Source organism: Phoenix dactylifera, chromosome 1, assembly GCF_051530095.1.
Source record: "Phoenix dactylifera cultivar Ajwa chromosome 1, Ajwa_hap1_PhDact_Kaust_v1.1, whole genome shotgun sequence".
Taxonomy (NCBI): domain Eukaryota; kingdom Viridiplantae; phylum Streptophyta; class Magnoliopsida; order Arecales; family Arecaceae; genus Phoenix; species Phoenix dactylifera.
The window spans coordinates 56,787,598-56,810,219 of record NC_143190.1 but is presented as its reverse complement, the minus strand read 5'-3'; the positions used below and the strand labels follow the sequence as shown (position 1 = coordinate 56,810,219).

The following is a 22,622-nucleotide window of genomic DNA, read 5'->3' as shown; positions in this document are numbered from 1 at the left end:
CATGAGATAGTATTTAAATGTAATCACAAGGGTACTACTTTCTTGATGACAAAACCATACAGGTATTACCGGAACTGCAAACACAGATATATGTATATCCAAGCATGCATGTATACACATGAAGGACAAGTCAGTGCTCAATGAAGTCCTCATAATTTTGCCACGTGTGAGATAGTTATTGAATTTATGGAATGTCAAAAGAGGATGTAAAAAGAAAAAATCATACCGGACTGGTGAGACACTTGATCAAAACAAGAAATCTTACTGGAAAGAGAATTATCAAAATATAAAACTATAAGACTCGGGATAATTAAGACTTTGAGAGACATGAGGTCAAATTAACATACCTATTCACAGCAAAGGTAAATTAGTCTAAAGAGAAAGTAAAGATAAAGAGAATTAAAGAGATTGTTGAGGTTTACAAAGCTTGGTAACTGCTTGCCTCTTTTTTCTTCCATATTCTTTGTGTTGTTATAAAGAGATCCTTTTTTTATTCCACATGAGGTCAAATTTATATTAGAGAATACGAACAGGTTATAGGTAGCTATTAATCTAAGATAATTTGAAGGAATGAGACTTCTCAAATAAGTACATAAGAGGAGTAGAATAGATGAATAGATGTTAAAAGTTTACTGGTTGAGGTACCAAAACAATACATGGATCAATAGTAGATATGGCCCTTCTGGTGACCTCTGAAACCCGCAATAAGAAAATCAATTGTACTTTAACATTTACTAAAGATTTTATGAAATTTAAATCCGGATGACTTCAGGTTCCAAAACTCTTTGTTTCTTAGTTGCTAGAAGCCAGATAAAGTGCAGAAGAAGACTTGGGGTCATGTGCAAAAAAAAGAGAGTAGATCTCCCAGAAGTGCTTAGAAAGAATGTGTAGGAGTGAATTTCTAGCGGAATTATGAAGTGGACATTGCTCCGAAGAAGTTCCAAGCTAGCATAGAGTTTGTTCAGCAGATATAATTCAAATGGGTGGCAAATTTTCAAAACTGAATGGTAAAACTGATGAGGGGAGGACTTCAACTTAAATATCTAGAGGAATTAAGAAAGTCAAATCAACAAATGTTTAGCTGCAGATAGAAATGAGTACCAAAATATGAGGCTAAGGGTAAGACTCAATTAGATGTGGCCACTAGCCAGCAACAGTGCTTATTAAATAGCCAGTATTGAAAACATATATGCAATCAGCTGCAAGAAGAGGCAAAAGGCTTCAGATGGGCCTAACATGGACTTCATCTTATAATGAAAATATATCTGCTCTTATAGCTGGCGAATTAAATTTGCATGTTTTTGGGGGATGGGGGTGGAGGGTGGAATTTGATTTGCTTTTTGGTGGACCTATGGGAACCTAAAGGATCACAACCTAAACTTAATATTTGCTCATAATCATTCTATGTTGGAATCCTAACTGGACTGACAGAGAGTAACACTGGGCAAACTATTTGAGGGGGAGCTGCCTGCACCAGTGATGATGATTGGTTGGGTTGAATGGCGGAATTTTTTCTTTTCTTTTTTGGTGGGGGGTAGTCAGTGGAAAAGAGGTCATATATGCGGCTAAATAAAGGGCGGCTGATGGAATTTTATAATAATTACCAAACTCGCCTTGAACTTATTTTGATTTGGCTTCTTGTTTTGAAGACTACTGAAATCAAAATCCCGCATAGGGTGTAATTAAATGTTGTAAACTTGTATTATAAATGATCGTCAATTTTTTCTTCTTAAGATTGTAGATGGAAATTCCATATAGCATATGATGTTTCAAAGATGACTATAATTACACAGAAATGTTCTATCCATTTCCCAAAACTAAGTATATGAAACCATGCATCTGAAGAGATGCTTTATGGAAATTCTTAAATCATGTAGGACATAATAGAGGATATATTAATTTCATACCACGCAAGCACCCGATTGGAGTAGCACTCAAGCAGAGGAACTAAAATCTCAGCAGCTTCAAGACATCCTTCAACCTAAATGAGAAGCATCAGTGAGTTTCTCTTCTGCCCTTTGGAGAAAGGCATTTAAAGATCACTAAAAGATACGCCTGTACAACTTACACAGACAGCTAAAAATTTGGAAAGAATAGCTTCTTCAAGCAATCTAATTACTCTTGACATGTAATCTACCCCAATAGTACCAATTTCAGAAATTGCATCCAGTTTTAGTGCAAGAGGCATGGTAGAATCATCATGTTGAAACAAAGAAACAATCCTTTCAACAACAATTCTGTTAAAGCTTATTCCTCTATAAGAATCATGATGCTTTTCAATAAATGAACCAATTTCGATCAATGCTTTCACCGATAATTTCCACAAGAATGTGTCTTCAAACCTTTCAGTGACCATTGACACGAGGATCACCAAGATATATTCATAAACATCCTCAGATATAGGCAAGTAGCATCCTGGAAACATTGCAAGTACCTGCAAGCCCTTTACTAAAAAAAGGAAAAAGAAAAAAAGACAAAACGCAACACGTATTATGATACAGAACAAATGTACCTGATTACACCACTATATAAGCAAAGAACGGCATAAATTGCACCCAAGCATCGTTCTGTAGCCATGAATTAGAACTAAATCACCAAAAACCCATAGCAGGAAAACCTCGTTTTTTCATTGTGCTGCCATGAACCCCAAATTTTTTAATTCTGTTGACCAGTACAAAGAGGAGGGTCAAAGCAATTATGAACTGAACTTTTTAAATCATGATAACTGATTTAGTATTTCCATTGCTCCAGTTAATAATGATAAAGTTCGGCATTTATATAAGGGCATATAGGAGTATCACCTATGGCGACTGTGCATATGTTACAGCATGTTCATCTTCTATTTCTTCATTTCACTTGTATGAATTCAAGAACATGCCATTTTCCAATTAATAATTTTTGTTTCAAAGGATTGATTAGTTGTATCACATGGAGAGACCTGCTGTACAATTGACATAAAAAGTGACGTGATTCGTTATTTGTTTTTGGTGTAACATGTCAGAAGTCAGAAAACTCAAATTAAGCTGCGTTACAAAATCGCGTAGCTTACCAAGTTAAATTTTCAGCAAAAATATATAAAATATTGATTAATGTGGCTTGAAAAGCAACTTGATATACCCTTACTTAAGGAGAACTTGGTGCTCTAAACAAAATAACATCTAAAGAGAAGTATTACATCTCTGGAAGAAAACTGCAATATCATCAATTTCAAAAGCATGCAAGCATATCATATACAAAATCAAGCCTACACCATAAAGGTCACAGATGAATAGGACATGTTCTTTCAGAAATTCTGTATATGGATACAAGCTTAAGCAAGCTGATCATCATACATATGATCAACCACTAAGAAATCCTTGAAGGTGTTATTGAAGCACGACCAACAATGAAAAGAAGATAGTTTTTACAAGCTTTTTATCTTCATGAAGCATGTACTGAAGTAAAGGATAGAACAAAAGAAAGTAAAAGTTTTACCCTCATAAATGGCATGTTCATGTCCAGTGTTGTTACTCACAAGTTCAGAGCTTCCAACTGCCACCAGGGCTGATCCAAGAGCATGAACTAATGGACCAGAGAAATGTTGAAGCATGGACCACCAGATGTCTTGCACTGTAGTAACTTGAGGTGAGAAGTCTTGAGAAGTCAATGTCAATTCCCTACATGAAGCAAGGAGTTGAATGCAGAGATACAGCGCTCCAAAATTCAAGCTACTAGTTCTATTTTTTGTATTGCAACCATAAGATGAGCTGCTAGCAGAAACTTCCAAAATATTCATCAAGTGAGGAAAAAATTTCTGAAACACTCTTGTGCAGCCAGACATGGAGGCTTTTGATGAGACTGATAAGATATTTCCAACAGCACTCAGTTGGCGCCGGCTTTCAATGGATATGCCTGTACACGTCCCTTCATTGCTCACAAGCCCAAACTTCATTTCAATATCTTCATCTTCAACAATCAAACTCAAAATAGGATCTTTCTCTAGAGAGTCTAAATGCAAAATAGCTGTTTGCAGACAAATTAGAGCTTCTTTTGCAATTTGATTTTCCTCAGATTCCGTATTTCCAGCTGCTTCTGAAGTCGAAGATAGAGTTTTGTGGGGCGAATGGTTAAAGATCGCATCTTTTAAATTAGACCAAATAGCTCCAGCATGCTTGATCATTCTATCAGTTCCATAGTGCTGTATGCAATTGTTAAGATACTTCAAAGAATCGAGCTGTAAACATTTGAACTCATCAAATTATATACTGGGCCATTAGCTCAAAATTACATAATACAAAAGGGAATTTATTGAGATCAGTTAACATCATGAATTATAAAATAATATTACAAACCTTAGCTAATGGAAGAGAGGAGGAAAGTTTCTCAAGCAGCAGCGGGATTGCAAATGGCTCAAAAAATGGAGTTGAACAGAAGGCATGCTGCAACATACACAGCCGGATAAAACACAAAGGAAAGTTGCCTATAAGCAAACCTTAATATTAGAAACACAAAACTTATGGCGACCGCGTACAATCTTAAAGTATAAATAACATGCCCAAAGCAGGGAGCAAATTTTAAAATAATTGCAACTCATAGCAAAGCATTTTGGTTTCTCTACTGCTCCCAGTCATTAAATTTGAAGTGAATATATTCATGGTATGCTATACCGGTCGGTACCGAGCGTACCGTACCCGTACCAATGGGTACCGGTATCGGTACGCCAGGCATACCGCGTACCATACCGTACTGACACTCGATATGCCTATACTAGTGCGGCACCGGTATGGGGTTCGGTACCGGTACGGTGAACCTTCAATACATTAATCGTAGAAGTAGAATACAAGGAATAACATATTCATTTTGGTAGTAAGACAAATATTAATATTTTACCATGATATGGTTCCACAGACTATGTACTTGCTTAATTAAATTTGTAAATAAGCACAGAGATGGCAACCATCATAATATCCAACTTTGCTTCTCTCTTAATCATCAATATAGAAAAGTCATATTCCCGGTAGGCAGCACAGGCAAGTACCTAATGCTTTGTTTTAAATGGCAAACAAGTAAAAGGTTATGATATGGGTCATTAAAGAAGCCTTCTCATATGAAGTTCAGTGGTAGAAATAAAACTAGTCACCACAGCATGCCAGCCAGTTGAGTTGGTAAAGTCATTGGGTGTTTAATATCAATACTGGGGTTTGATCCCACCCTCACCCTGATTTCGTTCAGGCTTCCTCCCATTCTCTCAGGAAAAAAAACACAAAATAATCACCAATGACAATAAAAATTAGGCACAAAAAGAGACTCAGATCTCTTAGAAAACTTGCTCCAGATTGTCAGTGTGGACCTTTTTACCCATTTCATATGTTGGATACTTATGTGCCCCAAAAGGTAGAGTGCTTTAATTGGAGCCACGACATGCATCATGCTTAAAATGGATAACCTCCTAGAATGCAATCCAAAAATGATAATAAAGCAACACCTTCAATAATGCATGAAACTCCAGCTATCTCTCTAGAAACACTAACACAAAACCAAACTAGGTGGCACCACCATTTTGGAATGGGTCAGCCTCAATCATAAATTAGCTCCATTGGGAAGATGCATCCAGTCTAGAGGATGTTAATAGACGTGCCACAAGATAACTTGTTCTGCTTTGTCTGCCAACTCTTCCCCCTTTGGAACAAAACTTTAAAAAGGGACAAGGCCTGTTAAAAAAAATATGCATACCTTGGCAAGAAGCCAGTTCAATTATTTTTGTGTACTTTCATCTGCTCAAGCGATATTATTAAATATTATTATTTTCTAAAATATTAAGTAAACTGAAATACATCAGTTACTCGTCTGTAGGTTCAGTTCTTATGTCAAATCAAAATTTAAAGGCCTTATCTTTGCCAGATTCAATTTTGTCAAGAGATATGCTAATCAGAGGTAGTATAAACATTACATGAGTTCCAACTCAAAAACTGAAAAGTCCAAAAAAATAAGGTAAAATAGAATAACAGCTATAGGTCTCCTCAAAAGAGAACTTGGAAATTGAAGACCTCCAAAAAGGGTTTAAATAGCAATCAAAGTCTAAGCAATTTGGGCACTTTTGTGTCGCAAAGTATTCATAATTTATCCACAAAGAAATTAGACATACAACTAAACAACTTATTTACTCAGAACAAAATGAAGAATTTATAACCCTTATAGCAAGGAAGTCCTTGAACCACCTATATAGAATAAACAACCTTGGCACAAACCAGCATAAGAGCTTTTAAAACAGTAGCAGGCATAGATCCAAAGTCAGAACAATTAATTCTAAAGAGAATAAGAAGAACAACTGCCTGAAGGCTTCTGCTAGGACTGACTTATAATAGCAGCAAAAATATAAGACAGATATAGATGGTACAGTTTATGGATGAAAAAAGACAAAAGAAGCTTTGGCTGAGGATGAATCTCATCAGACAGGAAGATAAGAGATAAACAACCATAATACACTACCTAAAAGGCCAAACAAGTTGGTCATGAGAGGAGGCAAGTCGGCAGCAGAGAAAACCACAAGAGGATGCGAGAAATGCAGTCATCCACTGTAGAAAAAGAAACTGCCTTTTCTTTAGAAAGCAAAAAAGAAAGAAGATATTCTTAAGGCATGGATCAACTATTCCATGGCAGGGGTTAAGAAAATTTGTACACAACCTCACATCAAACTCAAAAAGCCGCGCGCACAGAGAGAGAGAGAGAGAGAGAGAGAGAGTTACAGCAGAGGTGTCACCAAGTGAACCTGTGAATTAGAAGAAACAGAAGAGATAGACAAGCCAAATAGAGAGCAACTGGAGAAGAGCATTTTCTATCAATTTCTGTAGATGGATTATAGATATCATCGATAAATGATTGCAAACACAAAAAGTTTGGGATGATAAAGTAATTCAACATGAAGATAATGTACAACAGTGCCAACAATGCTGCATGGATCATAAGTAGGGTGATATCAAGGATCTATGCACATGAATATAAGTGTAATTACCATATTGAAGGGATATGATATGAAGCTAAATATATACATCTGCCGAAGAGGCACATATGAATTATTTAACAATAAATCACCAATTTAGATGGTATAGGCATGTGCAACAAAATCATGATGATGTCCTTGCACCAAGAGGGCCTTGGATTAATATAGGGTGTAACTCTCAATTCACAAAGTGTCTGAAAGAGGATCGTACTCCGGTTGTGATTCCCTTTTTCTTAGGAGGAAGAGGGAGGGAGGGAGAGGGGGGGGAGCAGTTACAGCAACAATACATATATACACTAAAACATCACCCTGACTTTTAAACAAAAATACATGTCATCAAGTAATTCGCAAAGTGTTGTTTCTAGAATTAAAAATTCGACTTGCAACTACTAAACCAATTTTCAAGTTTTTATTAAATCCGAATTCAGAACAACAGTGACCTATGATATACCACCCAACTGCACTACATATTGTCACCAAAGTGGTGTCACTGTTTTAGTCATAGAAGCATATCGATTATAATACTACCAAGCATGGACAATCATGAAATCTATCAAGTGATGGAGCTGTAACAATTACTTATGAAACATATTAATCTCCAACATATGGAGAAAGCACAATGCTTCTGCTAAAACCAGGGCTAGAAATGGCCCTGGGCCATGCTTTCGACTTAGTTTGAAGGGATTCAAGTCGTGCTTCGGCCTAGATATAAAGCCCAAATTAGTTTCAGTTTAAATTTAGGAAAGCCTTGGCTCAGCCCGAGCCCAGCCCGAGCCCAACCAATGCACAAACCAGAGCCTACACCCATACCCTAGCCCAGTTTCCTAACCCCCCAACCCCGTGGCATTCTATGGCCCATCCGCTCCTCCTCATCTTCCTCATTAGCCACCTTCCCCTCCATTGCCTCCACCCCCTCCAACTACTGCCACTCCTAAGCAGTCTCTGTCATCAATACCTCCTCCTCCACCAACCCCCTCCTCCTCCTCTCCCTCTGCTCCCTCTACTCACTCCTCTTCATCCACTCCACCCTCTTCTCCTTCCTTGTCTCCCTTCTCTCCTTCACCCTCTTTCCTATCACTGCCTTCCCCCAAACCCTAGCTCTCACCTTCTTTCTCTCAAAATCCTAACTTTAACCTCCTCCCCCTCCCTCCTCCGCACCCTCACCACTGAGTCCACCCTCCTCACCCTAGTCTTCCTCCTCTGCTTCCACCGCCTATGCTACTGTCGAACTAGCACCCCCACCCTCATTGACCTCTCCAGTGCCCCTCTTCCTAGGTTGCTCAATTTTTTTGGGTTAGGCCTATTTGGGCATCAAGCTAAGCTTGGATTCAGGGTCAAGTCAGACCAATATAGTTTTTCTGGGCTTAGGCCAAGCCTGAAGCTCGACAAAAATATCGGCCAAGCCTGAAGCTCGACAAAAATATCGGCCAAGCTCGAGCAAGGAGGTGGCCTAACCTGGCCCCGCCCATTTTAGCCCTAGTTCAAGCAAGGGAAAGCTCGCAAGGTAGTGAATTACAAGATCCATCTATGTGCCCCTATAATAATCATCTCGTGATGCTTCAAATATTATTCTAATAATGTAATGACTAATGAAGATGTCAGTGATTAAGTTATTGCCAATAAAAGTGAATAATTCAAGTTCATGCTTGTGAAGCAAAATTGATTATGAATGCTTTCTTAAAAACCATTTCTTAGTCAATTTCGAGGCAAATCGGGAAGGAAAGAAGCAAGTTGTCTGTGACATTGCCACTTTGCAGTGCTTTGCTTGAATACAAACTTTACTAGCTAAAATAACTTCTATTTACAGAATAATTGAAGAGCCACTACATAAGATTCAGCCAGAACAATGCAAATAAGAAGACGTACCATAAGTGCCCTAGAAAGGTCTTCCCTTGTAATGTCGAAATCATCACTTCTTGGCTGAACATGGTAACAATTATGGCAATTATGTTCAATAAACTTAGAGGAAATAAGTATTCAATCAATGGATGGAAACAAGAAAACAAATCACAATGCAATAGCAAGAAATTAAATCTTAGCATCCCATCACTACAATGACCAAATGAAGCCACATGCATACACGCCAGCATGCTAGCACACATGTACATGCATATGCATATTAATGGATATATGTAAATGCATGCCTATTTGCAAGTACATAGTATACATACACATATATGTACATATTCATGTATGCATGAAATATATGCTGTATGCACATATGAATATAGAATATATATAGCAAACCGCAGAGACAAAATGATAACAAGATTGCAAATGAGGGCAAATATCAATGAAATAAATTAACATATGACATAGAAATTTAAAAAAATGATGTTAAAGGAGGTCGCATTTTAATTGAAACTATGCTAAAATGCAGTCCAAAAGAGACAAATTACACAGTTAACTACTGTTGAGGTGATAATTTCATATTGATTGTCAAATAGGGAAAAAAAAGTAGCTTCAATGTAAACTGAAATACATAACAGCTCCAAAACACATTGATACATACAGCTGAAAAAAGTAAAAGAAAATTAATATCACAATCAAAAGTTTAAACTTTAAAGCATCTTTAAAGATTCATCACAAAGTGTACCACAACTCACAAGAAGCAGCATGAATCCTCATTTGGAATCCCAACCAGAATTTATGACATGTTGAAACTTTGAAGTTTGAACAATCAACATTAACATCACCAGTATCAAAAACTAATGACTGATATGTACAGCACCGTAATCAGACTGGACATCCATCTCGCTAGGGGAACAGGTTACCAGGTTACTGGTTCAACTGATGGATCAATTAAATAATAATTAAAATTTAGAATATCATAAAAATAGATAAATACTGGTAATATATTATGAAAAATAACATAGGAGATTTACAAATAAAAATATCTATCGAGAATATACTTAATAATTACATGAATACACGATAAAAATAACTGCACTTCACATTTTAAATTTTAATATAACATGTTCGCTTGAGCATGTGCTAATATAAAAATGACATAGCCCTAATATTTAAATTTGAAAATAATATATGCTCATCTTAGTTAAATACCTAAGTCTAGTCAAAATGAATGTTTGACCAAAAGTACATGATGCAAAAAACTATACCATAGGCATTCCAATGTGAAATAAAAATATTAAAAAAAATGAACTGGCTTTTTTTTTAATTACAAAATGATAAAAACTTCAACACTTCAGTATTAAGGCGATGATAAAATCTGACTTAGCTATCTCCCAAATTCTTGAGTCCTAAATTCTATTTTGTTATTTTGGAACAATTAGTTTTAGTTTTTACATAATTATATTACAAGTTGCATCAACCAATCTTACATGCCCTAGTGGTTAAGAGAATTGTAGATCAGAGGATAGGTCGGGAGTTCATCTGTCCTCCAATGTTTAATGTAAATATAATTTTTAATCAAAGGGGAGGAATCCAGGTTCCTGGAACCAGCCCGGTTTGGCTGGGTTGAGCAAAGCTTGCCTGTGTCTGGCAGGTTTCAGTAGGTCAACTGCTTATTCAGTCTTCTAACAGAACTAAACTGGAACAAGGGCCGGTGCACCGGTTTTCTGGTACCAGAGTCTAGTCTAGTACCCATAACACCGATCTATAGTTTGCATTGTGCCATCAAGAACAAAAGTAACCAATATTCTTTACCCATTGTCCACACACTAGTATCTGTTAAGGGGTATAATCGACTCATTTTAAAATATGATAACACTAGCACCAATATCATTGATTGAATATGACCAAATAACAAATTAAGCTTCCAATCTGGAAAGTTCTTAGGATGCAAGATCAGGAAACAGGCCAACAGAAGAGTGGAAAGACGGATGAAAAGAATTTGATCAATGCTTTCTTGGTTTGACTCTAAAAGACCGCAAATATAGAGGAATGAATGATTCAACCAAGTGAACCTGAATGTATAGATGGGCACAGGGTCTCCAATTAGACAAAATGACAGATCCTGAGGCAAATGAACCGATGGCACAGGTATTACTGATTAATATTAAAATTCAGTAAGTAGGAAGATCGAATTTTCAAGTTCTAACAAGCTTCCAGAAGAAAGCATTAGTGAAGAGCCCAAAATATACAGGCAAATAACTAAAGACTCTGTCAAATCCAGTAAAGCTGAATATCACCTGGCTGACTGCAAATGACCATTGGATCACAATTAGCAATATTGTGGATGCTAATATTAAGCATAACATAATGACAGCATGCTGTCAAACTTGACAACGATAAGCAAGAGATAGGAGTGAATAAGAGGAATGCAACATATATTAACAGAATCTGAGTACCCACGTATGTTAGTGGTCTTTTCATACCGATTACCACAATCTTCCAAACAAAGTAATTAGCCAAATCCCAATTTTTTCGGAATTGCAGGATCGTGGCCCATCCAATCTTTCCAACTTACCACTCCACCCTCTCCTTCTCTCAATTAGCCAGTAAAAGTTTGTCAAAGACCATCCTCCAATAGCATGGCAGAGCATCCAAACACACCATAGAAGTGGTGATACTCGACATATTCACTTAAACTAAACTAGATCTCTGACACAGAATGGACTCAATAAACAAATGAGAACATAACAAACAAATTCTATGAATGCTATCGAGCCAACATGTCAACAGGTCTAACAGATAGTGGTAATGTAAATTCATGAATACCGAAAAACATCAAAGTTCTTATAAGTGCTAAAAAAATATTGGCGTTGACCATTACTAAAATAAACTATCAAAATATTGGCATTTACCATTACTAAAATAAACTGTCCATTAATGAGGAATCCTGGAAGCAAATCTCACTCAGGGGGGCAAAATGGGATGATGAACTGTTTCCATAAAAAAAGTATGTAGTACAGCTATGAAATGAATAAATTTAGTGAATTTGATGTTAAACACAAATTATGTTAACCGTCTTATCAATGATAACAAAAGCAACTATTCAATAAAGAGAAAATATTCTTGAGACTCTAGATACAAAGAAAAAATTCTGCATATGCATTGGATGCTGTGTCCTAAGCAACTACAAGTGAACAATTTGTAACAAGAATAACTGAGTCTTTTTTCTGAACTTACATGTGTGAAATATATAGGAAAATATCTACTTAAAATATCAAAAAGATCCCCAGCAAAACTTGCTACTGCACCAGATGAATCAGGAAATACTCGTGCCAGGATTTCCACTAGATGAAAAGTTAGCATCAAGCATCGAGGATCTTTTTCTTCATCAATTGCTTCACATATTCCATAAACGAGGTCATCACCCTACATCATAAGAGCATTGTGTAATAAAAAAATTGATAATGAAGTAACACCGGCAATATCATCAAACTCCCAAAAAGAATGTTTCAGTTAACATGGGAGAGAAATAAACAAGTGTTCAGCAAGCACAGAAGCATAGAAGCTGGAAACAACTGCAAGCTGCTATATTAGACGAGTCAATATTACTAATTCAGACAAAAAAAGGTCAGCTTGATCCTTGTTTCAAGTACTTCATCAATATGGACTCTGACTTGCACCAGAGAAATCTATTTGCCACTTATGAACCCCAGAAGGAGAAGTTCAAGACTGAAAGAACCCTCTTCAACCTAAACTGAAAATTGCACACATTTTTCATGCAACCAACTTTCTAGAAAACACTTAATCTATAATCTGCATCTTAAGAAACTTATATCAAGGTTTTGAATAAACTCCAGTCATGCTTAACTTGATAATGGCATCAGATCCTTAAAATTCAGTAGGCGAAAAAAGAAGCAGAACGATTGCATGGATAATTCCATAAAAGATGTTCAAAGTGATCTGACCTTAAAATATACCTCAGGGTTACGAGTACATACAGAAGTTGGTACTCATAACCCAGCACCCTAAATAGAGCTCTAAGCTCATGTTATTATGGTCAAATTCATTTGCTTCACTGATACAAGAATGGCCAACCATATTCCCTTTTTTCGATAATGGCCAACTATATTTCCTAAATTTGTAGCATGCAAACTCAAAGTATTAAAGGGGCCAATATAAATGCCACAATCTACATTTTTGGCATGATGAACATGTCATTCTGTCCATTCTTTTGTATGACTTTTGAAATTCAGAAAAAACTAAAACGGCCCTTGTCAAACATAACATCAGAGATCTATCAGAACTGCTAGCTAATACCACCACATCAACTCATGCTATCAAATCTACCTAATAAGCAAAGAAAAGCCATGATTTATAGTGTATGAGATGAGGAAACAACATATGAAAAAAGAGACACCTTAATACCTTATCAATATCATATAGAACATGAGCCACACAAATGACATGAAAAAGTAATAGCATCTATTCATGTTAGAAAGTGAATATTTTAAAAATCCAGAAGGTCAATCTTTTGCGAGGAAATCCTCACATATAGCTTAACATCGTCTAGAATTTCATGCAACTAGATAAACAACAAAGACAAATATGAAAAGCATGAGAACCAAAAAGCTGCATGCCCGTCATCATCTAGCAAGATGGATTGAAACTACTAACTAAACAATGTTATAAAATCATGGCTTGCCATTATCCGATATTATCAATTAATCTTCAAACATAGAATAGTTGATATTCTCCATTCAATAATATCATTTATAACAATCACAAAATCAAAAGGCCTTTGTTTTTTGACCATAGTATATGCAGAGTAAACTACCATCCTTTCCTCCCTGTACATGGATACAATGATGGTGCATTTTGTGCCAATTAACATCAAAGATACCCAAGATACAGCAAGAATGTGCCTCTTTTTGCATCACTGTCCAACAAATATTGATCATATTTATTTGCTTTAGTACAGTATTAATATACCATAGTAAGCATTTATGCTTTGTCCAATATAAACTTCACCTTAGCAAAAATAGAAAAAAAATACATAGCAAACAAAAGTTACTTAAATCAAAAGATTCAAAAAAACATATAGCAAACATATTCAAATTATGGTATAGATTCACCTCTGAAAACACGTAAAATCATTTTCTTTTCCCTATTTAAAACTTAGAGTAACCTGTCACCAACTATCAATGCAGACAGCAAGCCTCATAATTTTTTTGGCATAATACCAATTTAGTTGATAAAAAGCTCATCATTTTCACATCTATGTTACATTATCCTTTTTATTAACTTTGTAACATGGCTCGTAATTTAAAATTTTATGAAAGTTTCCTGAACTCGAAATTTCTTTCAACAACCAAGTTTCTATTGAAGAGCTAATGAACCAGAGCAACCTACCTTTCATATGATTTCCTACGATTCAATCTTTATCTCATGCAATCCTGGTGCCCATAATTTATATGCATTTGTTTCTTAGCTTAAGGAGTCCATGAATTTTTCTAGCTGCATTTCAGTACACCTTGTCATAGATTGCCAATATCTCATCCAATTTACTTTTTCAATTCCACCTCCTAATCAAGGTTGTTGGATTCTTCACCATCAAATTCCACAACCAAAATCTTGAATTAAAATGGTTAAGTGCCAAATAAACCATACAGAAGAAGAAAAACAGTGGCAACATAAGTTTTGTCAGATAGCGATTAAAAAGAGCATTTTTCATGAAAAAAAACAAAATTAGGCTCTATATGCATCACATGGATCAAAGCCAGGACAAAACAAAGGCATGCATAAGCTACCTTACACATACATAAGCTATAAGTGTGCATGTACATGGCCTGAGTATAGAAGATACCTTACACATGCTGCATTATATCCAAATAAAGGTAGACTCGCATATGTATCTTTTAAGATTCTTCACAGATAATACTAATCTACAATGATACATCAAAGATGATCTCTTTTATGCAGATCATGAGTGCATCAGTTACACATTAAATTTCAAAAGTCTTGACCCTAGCAAAGTAGATATTACAAAATTCCACAATTCAACAGTCTAGTGTGATGTCATGATTGTGAAGATTTCCTGCCTTCGAGCAACCTGCTGAATTCAAGTAAATAAAAAGGCTAAGTACAACATTTGAAGATCAAAGCCAAGTGATAGTACCAGCATCTCAACAGCCTCTGGGTAGGCCTCCAATAGGCACTGAAGAACTTCGAAGCATAACTGCAAGTGCATGGCAAACAAGCATCAGCCAAATACATCTTTAACATTCGCCATGAATTACATGTAATAAACATATGCATGAATCCGTAAGACAATAAATGCTTGAGGTTTGACCTTACGATCATGCACTGCTAGTGACTGTACTTGTACGTTCGTTAAGTAAGACTCAGCAAGTGCCCTTGCTTCACTACTTTTAACCATACCGACATTTTTCTTCCTTCTCAAAAGAGCCAAGCAACCAATAAGTGCTCCATGTAAGACTTGCCAATCTGCCTGTTGTCAAAAGAAGCATCACACAGCATATCATGAAAGTAAGAACATATGACACCAACAAAAACATTGCCTGCAAATGAAGAATCTAATAAGAGATACAACTTTAAAAGGCCATGCACTCTCATGTAACAAGTTTGAAGTTGTTGGTATTTTGACATGTGATGATGCAAAATTACTTGTTAAATTGGATGTTTGCTTTTATGCTTTGTTTAGCATGCTAATGACAAGTATAGACCATGGTATATTAACTGTATAGACCATAGTATACGATACCATACCAAACCCGCATGGTTTGGTATTGACCAAACTATACCAAGTACCAACCATGAACTGGAACAGTCTGTGGTCTTGGTACGGTATTTAGCATGGACCAGTGCAAACCAGTCCTTACCAAGCCAAACTGTCTAGAACTACTAATTTCCAAGCGATTCAGCCCAGCAAGAGCCCTGCACCAGTTCGGAGCCTTGGTAATTGGGGGAGAAAAATCTTTTCTCCCTCATGTTTCGAGGTAAGAGAGGAGAAAGACATGAGAGAAAGAGGAGAGGAGAAAGAGAGGAAAAGAATGAAAGCACGAGCATGAGCTCCAATCCCTCTTCCTTTTTTTATTGTTACACCTCATCAATACGCACAAATATTCAAAATATATGGAAAAATCATGCCAAAAATTTTGTATTTTTGCACAATTTCATGATATATCACTGATCTTAGTCAAATCCCTACAATGGCATAACCTTTTTTTATTTTTTGATATTTATTTTATTTATTACTAAAAATATATCTTAGGATAAAAAATTAGTAAAAAATAAAAGAGATGTTAGCTTCCAAAAATTAGAATCATGCTCGGGATGTAGCATACTAACTACTGTCTTTTTCTAACAACAATTTGATTAATTTTATATATATTAAATTTTTCTCAAGTAAAAACCGAACTAAAAGCAATTCAGATTAAATAGGTTATTAATGTTTAATATGGACTAAAAGGCTCCAGTCTGGTTTAGAGTCGAAGACCTCCAATCTGAAATTTTGTAGAGAGATGTTTAAGAGAACACAGCACAGCACTTGGGCCAGCCAGGGAGGCAGAACCAATCAGAATAATCTGCCCATTCGGGCTAGCCAAAAGTCACGAAGGTTGATCAAGCAAGGGTAAGAAGCCGGTGCCTGGACATCCACTCAGATAAAGCAAAAGAAAGGAAAGAAGACAAATCCCTTAAAGAAAGTAGACGAGGAGAAAATTCATGGTGACTCTAAAACCATCAAGCCTTCCGATGATAGATTGTCCAAGTCATCTTGTGATACAAGCAATGATGACAATGACTCTTCGAGTGATGATGGAATCAACAATCAGGGTGGAGGGCAGTGGATAGTGAGGAGGTTGGAACGCAATTCTATATGCTTACTATATTCACTGATGAGTCCCAGTTTGACTAGAGCTAGGAAGGATACCATAGTATATGGGAGGAGACCCACAGATGGTGGATGTGGTACTGATTTGGCTGATGAGATGGTACATCCAATGAAAATCTTAGATGTATCGGAATTCCTGATGCTCAGGATCATCATCCTATACCAAATAATATCCTCTCATGCTGGGTTATGGCCCACATGGATATGTGCCCTCTGAGTCTTCATGTTCATGTGGCTATCATCCTCTCCATCCTCAATTAGACCAAGAATTAAACCTTTGCTTGATCCTTTTTTGCGATTTCCGCCGTTGTACCCATGAAGCAACAGTATCAGCATGGCTATCAGTCCAAACAAGCTACCAAGATCCTAGATGTGCACAGTACCAATGATGGAGTCAAGTCCCAAGGTGTGATCGCAAATATGATCTAGGCATGTATGAGGGACATCGACACTCAACTTGGAATATAATATATGCATGTATGTTGCATTTCCAAAGTATTTTACATTTTTAATGATATATTTGGTTAATTTAACATGTATTCTATAGTCACACCATTCTTTAGATATGTAATATAAAATAATAAAGTATCTTGCATTTAAATATCAAAAACGAACTCCCAAAGTCCTTTTTTCGCCTCAACAAAATAATGAAAGCTTAAAAACCCTAAACATAAAAAAAAAAGATGGTGTCCTAGTTCATACGATATTGGTACCATATCGATCATCTATCAGTACGTAGTCCCATACCGTTACAGCAAACATCAAGTTGAAATCAAGGTTACCTAGACACTCGACACAATTGCAAGCATCCATGCACCTCGTTTGTCAAACACGAAGCCTCCAAAAATCTAGGTTTGAGATATGACAAACACATACATATGTACAAATAAGCCACTACTTTGATAATTATCCAAGAAAGAGAGAAAAAAGGGGAAGGAGAAAAGACATAAGTTGCCTAACAAAACAAATAGTAGCATAAGGGTTTGAAAATTGTTTAGGTTCATTTAAGGGTACTTAGGATATGCTAAGATACTTAAATTGATGATTAACCATTTGACAACTATATGCTAAACAGAAGTTAATGAGACTTTCCTTAGGGTCCATGTAGTAACTTTGTAGTAAAAACATTATGACACCTAAGTGTCTAGCACTTGAAACTAAAAGTCTGCTGCATTGACACACACACGCACATATATGCAAAGTAATTGCTAAGATCAATAGGACAATTTAAATGGGATTGTGCTTCCATATGTTGAGTTGTGTCCTATCATGTCCAAGTATCAAAAGGTGTCAACACTTTAAGAAACCTTTAAATTAGAGGGCCCAAGTAATATCAGTTTTTATGAGGTATGGAAGCAACAAAAACACAGTTCAATTTCCCATTGATATATTCATCTAAGATGGACATAGAAAAATGAAAAGAAAGATGCTTACAGATTACTTAGGTTGTGTTTGGATGTCGAATAGCTAGCTAGCCCTTAAATAGGTTTAGCCATGCGTATCCACCCCCTAACCAGCTAGCGAATAAAGTTATTCTCTGTTTGGTTGGTGCCCCCTGGTTAATGGGATAAAGTTGTAAACAAGTGAAAAAAATAAAAGAAAGAGAGGAAGCTCTAGGTGGTTAACTCTATTTCACCCTGCCCCATCAAATAAGGTTACCCAAGTTAAGTACCTTTTTGAGCCTTTGACCAAACAAAGTTATCCACCATTTTTTGGGTGGTGTTTGGCTAGCTAAACAAATAAGTCTTCCTTACCCACTGCTTAACCAGCAGCCAAACACAGCCAAGGTGGAAAAGTATCAAAAATTAAATATCTCAATCTGCAAGGCTACATTAAATTGAACATGCTTCCTATGATTTATACCACCTTTTCTGCTACAGTATTGGTTGCTGTTTTTCGAATTTTGCTTCAATTATAACCACATAGAGAACAGTCACCATATTGATGAATGATGATCAATAAACCAATTGATCATTTTAAAACCACCCTTTTGACATGTTGCAGGACCCCTATGTTTCAGTGTAACTGTCCTATATACTGTCAAGTATTGTGGGAAAAGATATGTTATGAAATGTCCCTTCCACTTAAATTGTTTGCTTGTTTCAATGCAAAATCCAGTGATATTTGGTTAATACTTCATACAACTATAGAGAGGTATATTTCGTCAAACAACTTTTCATTTTTTTTTCAAAAGCTTCATATTAGAATTCTCTAGGCAAATACTACATCATCCAACAAGGCTACAATAAGAATAAAAATGTCTGATGTTTAATATGAAAAAGCTGTGTAAGCAACAAAGAAATACAAAATCCCCTATAACAGCCAAGGAGTCATGTGAGGACAGGAATATTAGAAAGAATGGACGAAAAGGAATCGAAGGCATCAAATTAAGGTTGAGCAAGCATAAATAAGATTATGCCTAACAACTTTAGTCTTTACTAAATGACTTCATATAAAAGAACATGATGACAATGATCTAAAGATAGAAGAAAAAAAAACATCGGGAGAAAGCATCCAAACTCACCAGCTTTGATGTAAAGAACTCTACCAAGCTACTTACAGTGGCACTGTCTAATGGTTTTGATATGAGACAGTTAAGAATTTCTGCTAAGAGAAGCATACCTTAAAAAAAAGAACACATTATTAAAAGAAGCAATTATATAAGATTCTTCTTCTTCATTAAAGATAAAAAAAAAAAGTTGTACATCCAGTATTGATGTGTATGTAACAAAAATATGCATCTATACATGGGTATATGTCTCCATCTATGTCCACATTTACATGCATATGCATGTGCGAGTGTGCATGTCTTTCTGCTCAAGCATGTATTGTTAAGGGGAAGTGTTTGACGCCAGCAGAATACAATTTAGCAAACTTCACTATTTCCTTTCATTCATAAATTGGGTTGCCTGAGAGACAACAGATGGCTTACATATGTACAGAATACAATTCAGCAAATAGCAAATTTTCAATAACTCCTTCCAACTATAAATAGAAAAGATAGGACATAAAAAAGAACCCAACATGGTTATATGCAATGTATCAACTTGGCTTCTATGTAAGAAACCTAACTTTAGTAGCCAATGTGGATACTGGTCCAATAATTCAATTGGAAATAGGTCAGTTCCACCTCGTAGCTTTATCAGACTTCAAGGGTTTTCATATTTACTGGCTCTTTACTTAAACATAACCAACATTTCTAACCAGTGAACTTGCAAAACTTAAACTAATTGCAAATCCATTTCTTTCATTCTCTCATGTTTTGCAAAATGATCTAAGTATCTAACAGCTCCATTCCTCCAATCTTCCGTTGTCTTTTTTTCTTAAAAAAAATGATGTAACAACTGCAATTCCTGAATCTATGAATACTTAATTTTTTCTACTGCATTTTGGATGCCATCTTTTATTTAACCATGGATAGCCACTACTTGCGCTTCCCAGCATGAACTTTTTCAAGATGATTCAGAAGATAATCCTAGACCTCTCCTTTCCTTCAGTCTAGTTACTAGCAATCAAATTTTGCTTAGACCTCTAGATGTTATCTATTCATTAAGTTGTGATTGTCAGCATTTCTCACATCCTGCAATCAGCAAATTTGTCACGACTTCTGGTAATGTTACAATTACGGAGCCAAATCCAGGGGCCCAAAAACTTATAAACCTAGTGGTTTAGATTGTTGCAATGCTCATTTAAATTTGAAGGGTACCAGTTGCTTTGCTATTGCCCAATTACCATCATTCTACAACACCACATGGCTTTGGCTTTCAGTATGCCACATATTCTATACATGTATGTGTTCTTGTAATGATAGACATATTCTCAACATTGAAAAAGATCAACAGCCCATATCATATATCTGGAATTAACTTGTTAAATCCTTCTTTGTATCAGATTCTAATTAAAGGATTGATTTCAGATCAAATCAGCCTCTTAACGCCTTTCCTAGATCTCCAATATAAACTCTTCACAGTCGACATTTAATGAATACAATCATAACATTTTTAACTAGCAATTTTGTTATAGCTGACAGATATGTATGCTTCCTCTACAGATATAACTTCTAACACTATCATTCCTAATCACAAGGCATCAGGTTTGTTCCATAACCAATGCAACCTCTTCGATTAACACCAATTAATCTATACATTTGGAAAAATGGAATATTTGCGAATCAAGCAGCATGTTATCTGGTGATTTTATTTATAAAAAAAAGTTGAATCAAGAAGTGTTACAGTTTAGTGATGCAAAAATTTTAAAAAATCATAACCGATGCAGTATTTCCAATCAATAAATATAAAACACCAGTTAACTGAATTCTGATATCCTATATGTGGTTGTGACCGGAGACTCTAATTCAATAATCATATAAGAATTACATACAACATATCATTTCAAGAACATCTCCTGTCCCAAACACAAGATATTCTATGGTTATAACGTGGCTGGGGAATAAAACAACTCCATATTATCATGGATTCCAACATAATTATGTAGACCAGCATAGTGGCATAGCTTCTCCGGCAAACCAGAACATCATTAAGAATCTCGCTAAAGAGTTAAGCATCAGAATTGGTCATATAAGCAGTATTATTCCTTAACAAAAAAGCACTAAACACATTAAAAAAAGGTATTTTGACTAGGAGAAAAGATACCTCTAGCACGAATAGAATGATCTGAGGTGGTTAGATACAGCTCCATCTCTCTTACCTATACACAAAAAAAGTAGCAGATAACAATAAAGATAAACCTAAAGAGAGAGAGACAAACAAAAGATGAATAGAAATCCCACCAATGCCTCAAGAGTTAAGAGGTCCTTCTTCACCAATGCAGCAATAGCATCAACACTTGCAGCCTATTACAAAGTAAATTCAACAGCGAAAAATCATAATAAATTAAGGGAATAAGGAAAAAATCCAAGAAATTTAAGAGAACGATCAAGCTTTAGTACAGAAATTAGAAAAAAAAAAGAGAGTAAATTAAACAGCTCAAAATTTTACAAAATTAACGTAATAAGAAGAATATTCAAATAAAATGAAGAGAAATCTCAAGATTTCGTGATAAAGCAAACAGAAAATAATGTGCTTTGAAAAAATTGAATACGGTAGATCAAAACCCTAAACTCAAGCTAAATAGGGCGATTAAAGAAGAAAACAAGAATTGAAGAACGATGCCAAGAAAACCATAGCACAGCACTAGAGAATCAAGAAACTCTTTTTCTAGCCATTCTTTACGGAAAGAAGAAAGAAAACAAGAAGAGAAGATAAGGGTAACCTGCTGTTTGGGAGCGCACGAGGAATCGACGAAGGCTTCGATGTGAGAAATCCATGAACTCGTCTTGTCCATTAGAGAGGAGGAGAGCAGAGACTAGGGTTTAGGGTTTTTGAGAGGTTCTACGAGAGGGTAGAAAGCGAGAGTTCTGGAATCAAGAAGCGACTCGCCGAGCGGAAACGAATGCCGCGAAAACAATGAGACTGGCTTTAAAAGGAGGTCCTGGCCGGGTAACTCGATTGCATGGTCTCGCCGCTTGTTGGAGCGCTTAATATAACGGCCGGTCCCGGCTGCGTTACTTTTGCGACATTTTCCTTCGACCTCTTTCGTTGGCGCTGGCAGCCAGGGAAACTCAAGAAATATGATTAACGAAAATAAAAAAAAAAATATTCAGTTAAAGTTTTTAGAGAAGAAAATAGAAAAGGTAGTATTTTTATAAAAATATTTTATATTTTGTAAAAAAAATATAGAAAATATAGAAAAACTATTTTCTTATCGATTGAAATTTTTTTAAAAAAATTATTGTCAAGCTGTCAAAATCCATAGATAAAGAGTTTAATAGATTTTCACACAACTTTTTTAAAAAAATATAAATTACTCAAAAATATA

The 22,622-nt window shown here is 35.8% G+C and overlaps 1 protein-coding gene across 7 annotated transcripts in view; it reads right to left on the bottom strand.

Annotated features, from left to right (window-relative positions):
* MET18 (ARM repeat superfamily protein) overlaps positions 1–22,342 on the bottom strand; it is a 31,707-nt gene extending 9,365 nt beyond the window's left edge. For 3 of the 7 annotated variants that reach the window (XR_606367.4, XR_003388481.3, XM_008812268.4), the window contains exons 1-12: positions 22,017–22,339; positions 21,535–21,597; positions 21,398–21,452; positions 19,270–19,367; positions 15,183–15,341; positions 15,009–15,068; positions 12,071–12,259; positions 8,846–8,899; positions 4,332–4,418; positions 3,475–4,213; positions 2,069–2,448; positions 1,908–1,981 (exon numbers count right to left, since the gene is read on the bottom strand). Coding sequence is in view for 1 of the 7 variants with exons in the window: in XM_008812268.4 (XP_008810490.3) it covers positions 1,908–1,981; positions 2,069–2,448; positions 3,475–4,213; positions 4,332–4,418; positions 8,846–8,899; positions 12,071–12,259; positions 15,009–15,068; positions 15,183–15,341; positions 19,270–19,367; positions 21,398–21,452; positions 21,535–21,597; positions 22,017–22,088 (2,030 nt within the window). In the remaining 6 variants the exon portion in view is untranslated. Of the gene's footprint in view, positions 1–1,907; positions 1,982–2,068; positions 2,449–3,474; positions 4,214–4,331; positions 4,460–6,468; positions 6,555–6,663; positions 7,807–8,845; positions 8,900–12,070; positions 12,260–15,008; positions 15,069–15,182; positions 15,342–19,269; positions 19,368–21,397; positions 21,453–21,534; positions 21,598–22,016 lie in introns of those variants that run through there. The other 4 variants (XR_003388480.3, XR_015971439.1, XR_015971438.2 and 1 more) reach the window with 4 other exon arrangements.
* Between the last annotated feature and the right edge of the window lie 280 nt (positions 22,343–22,622).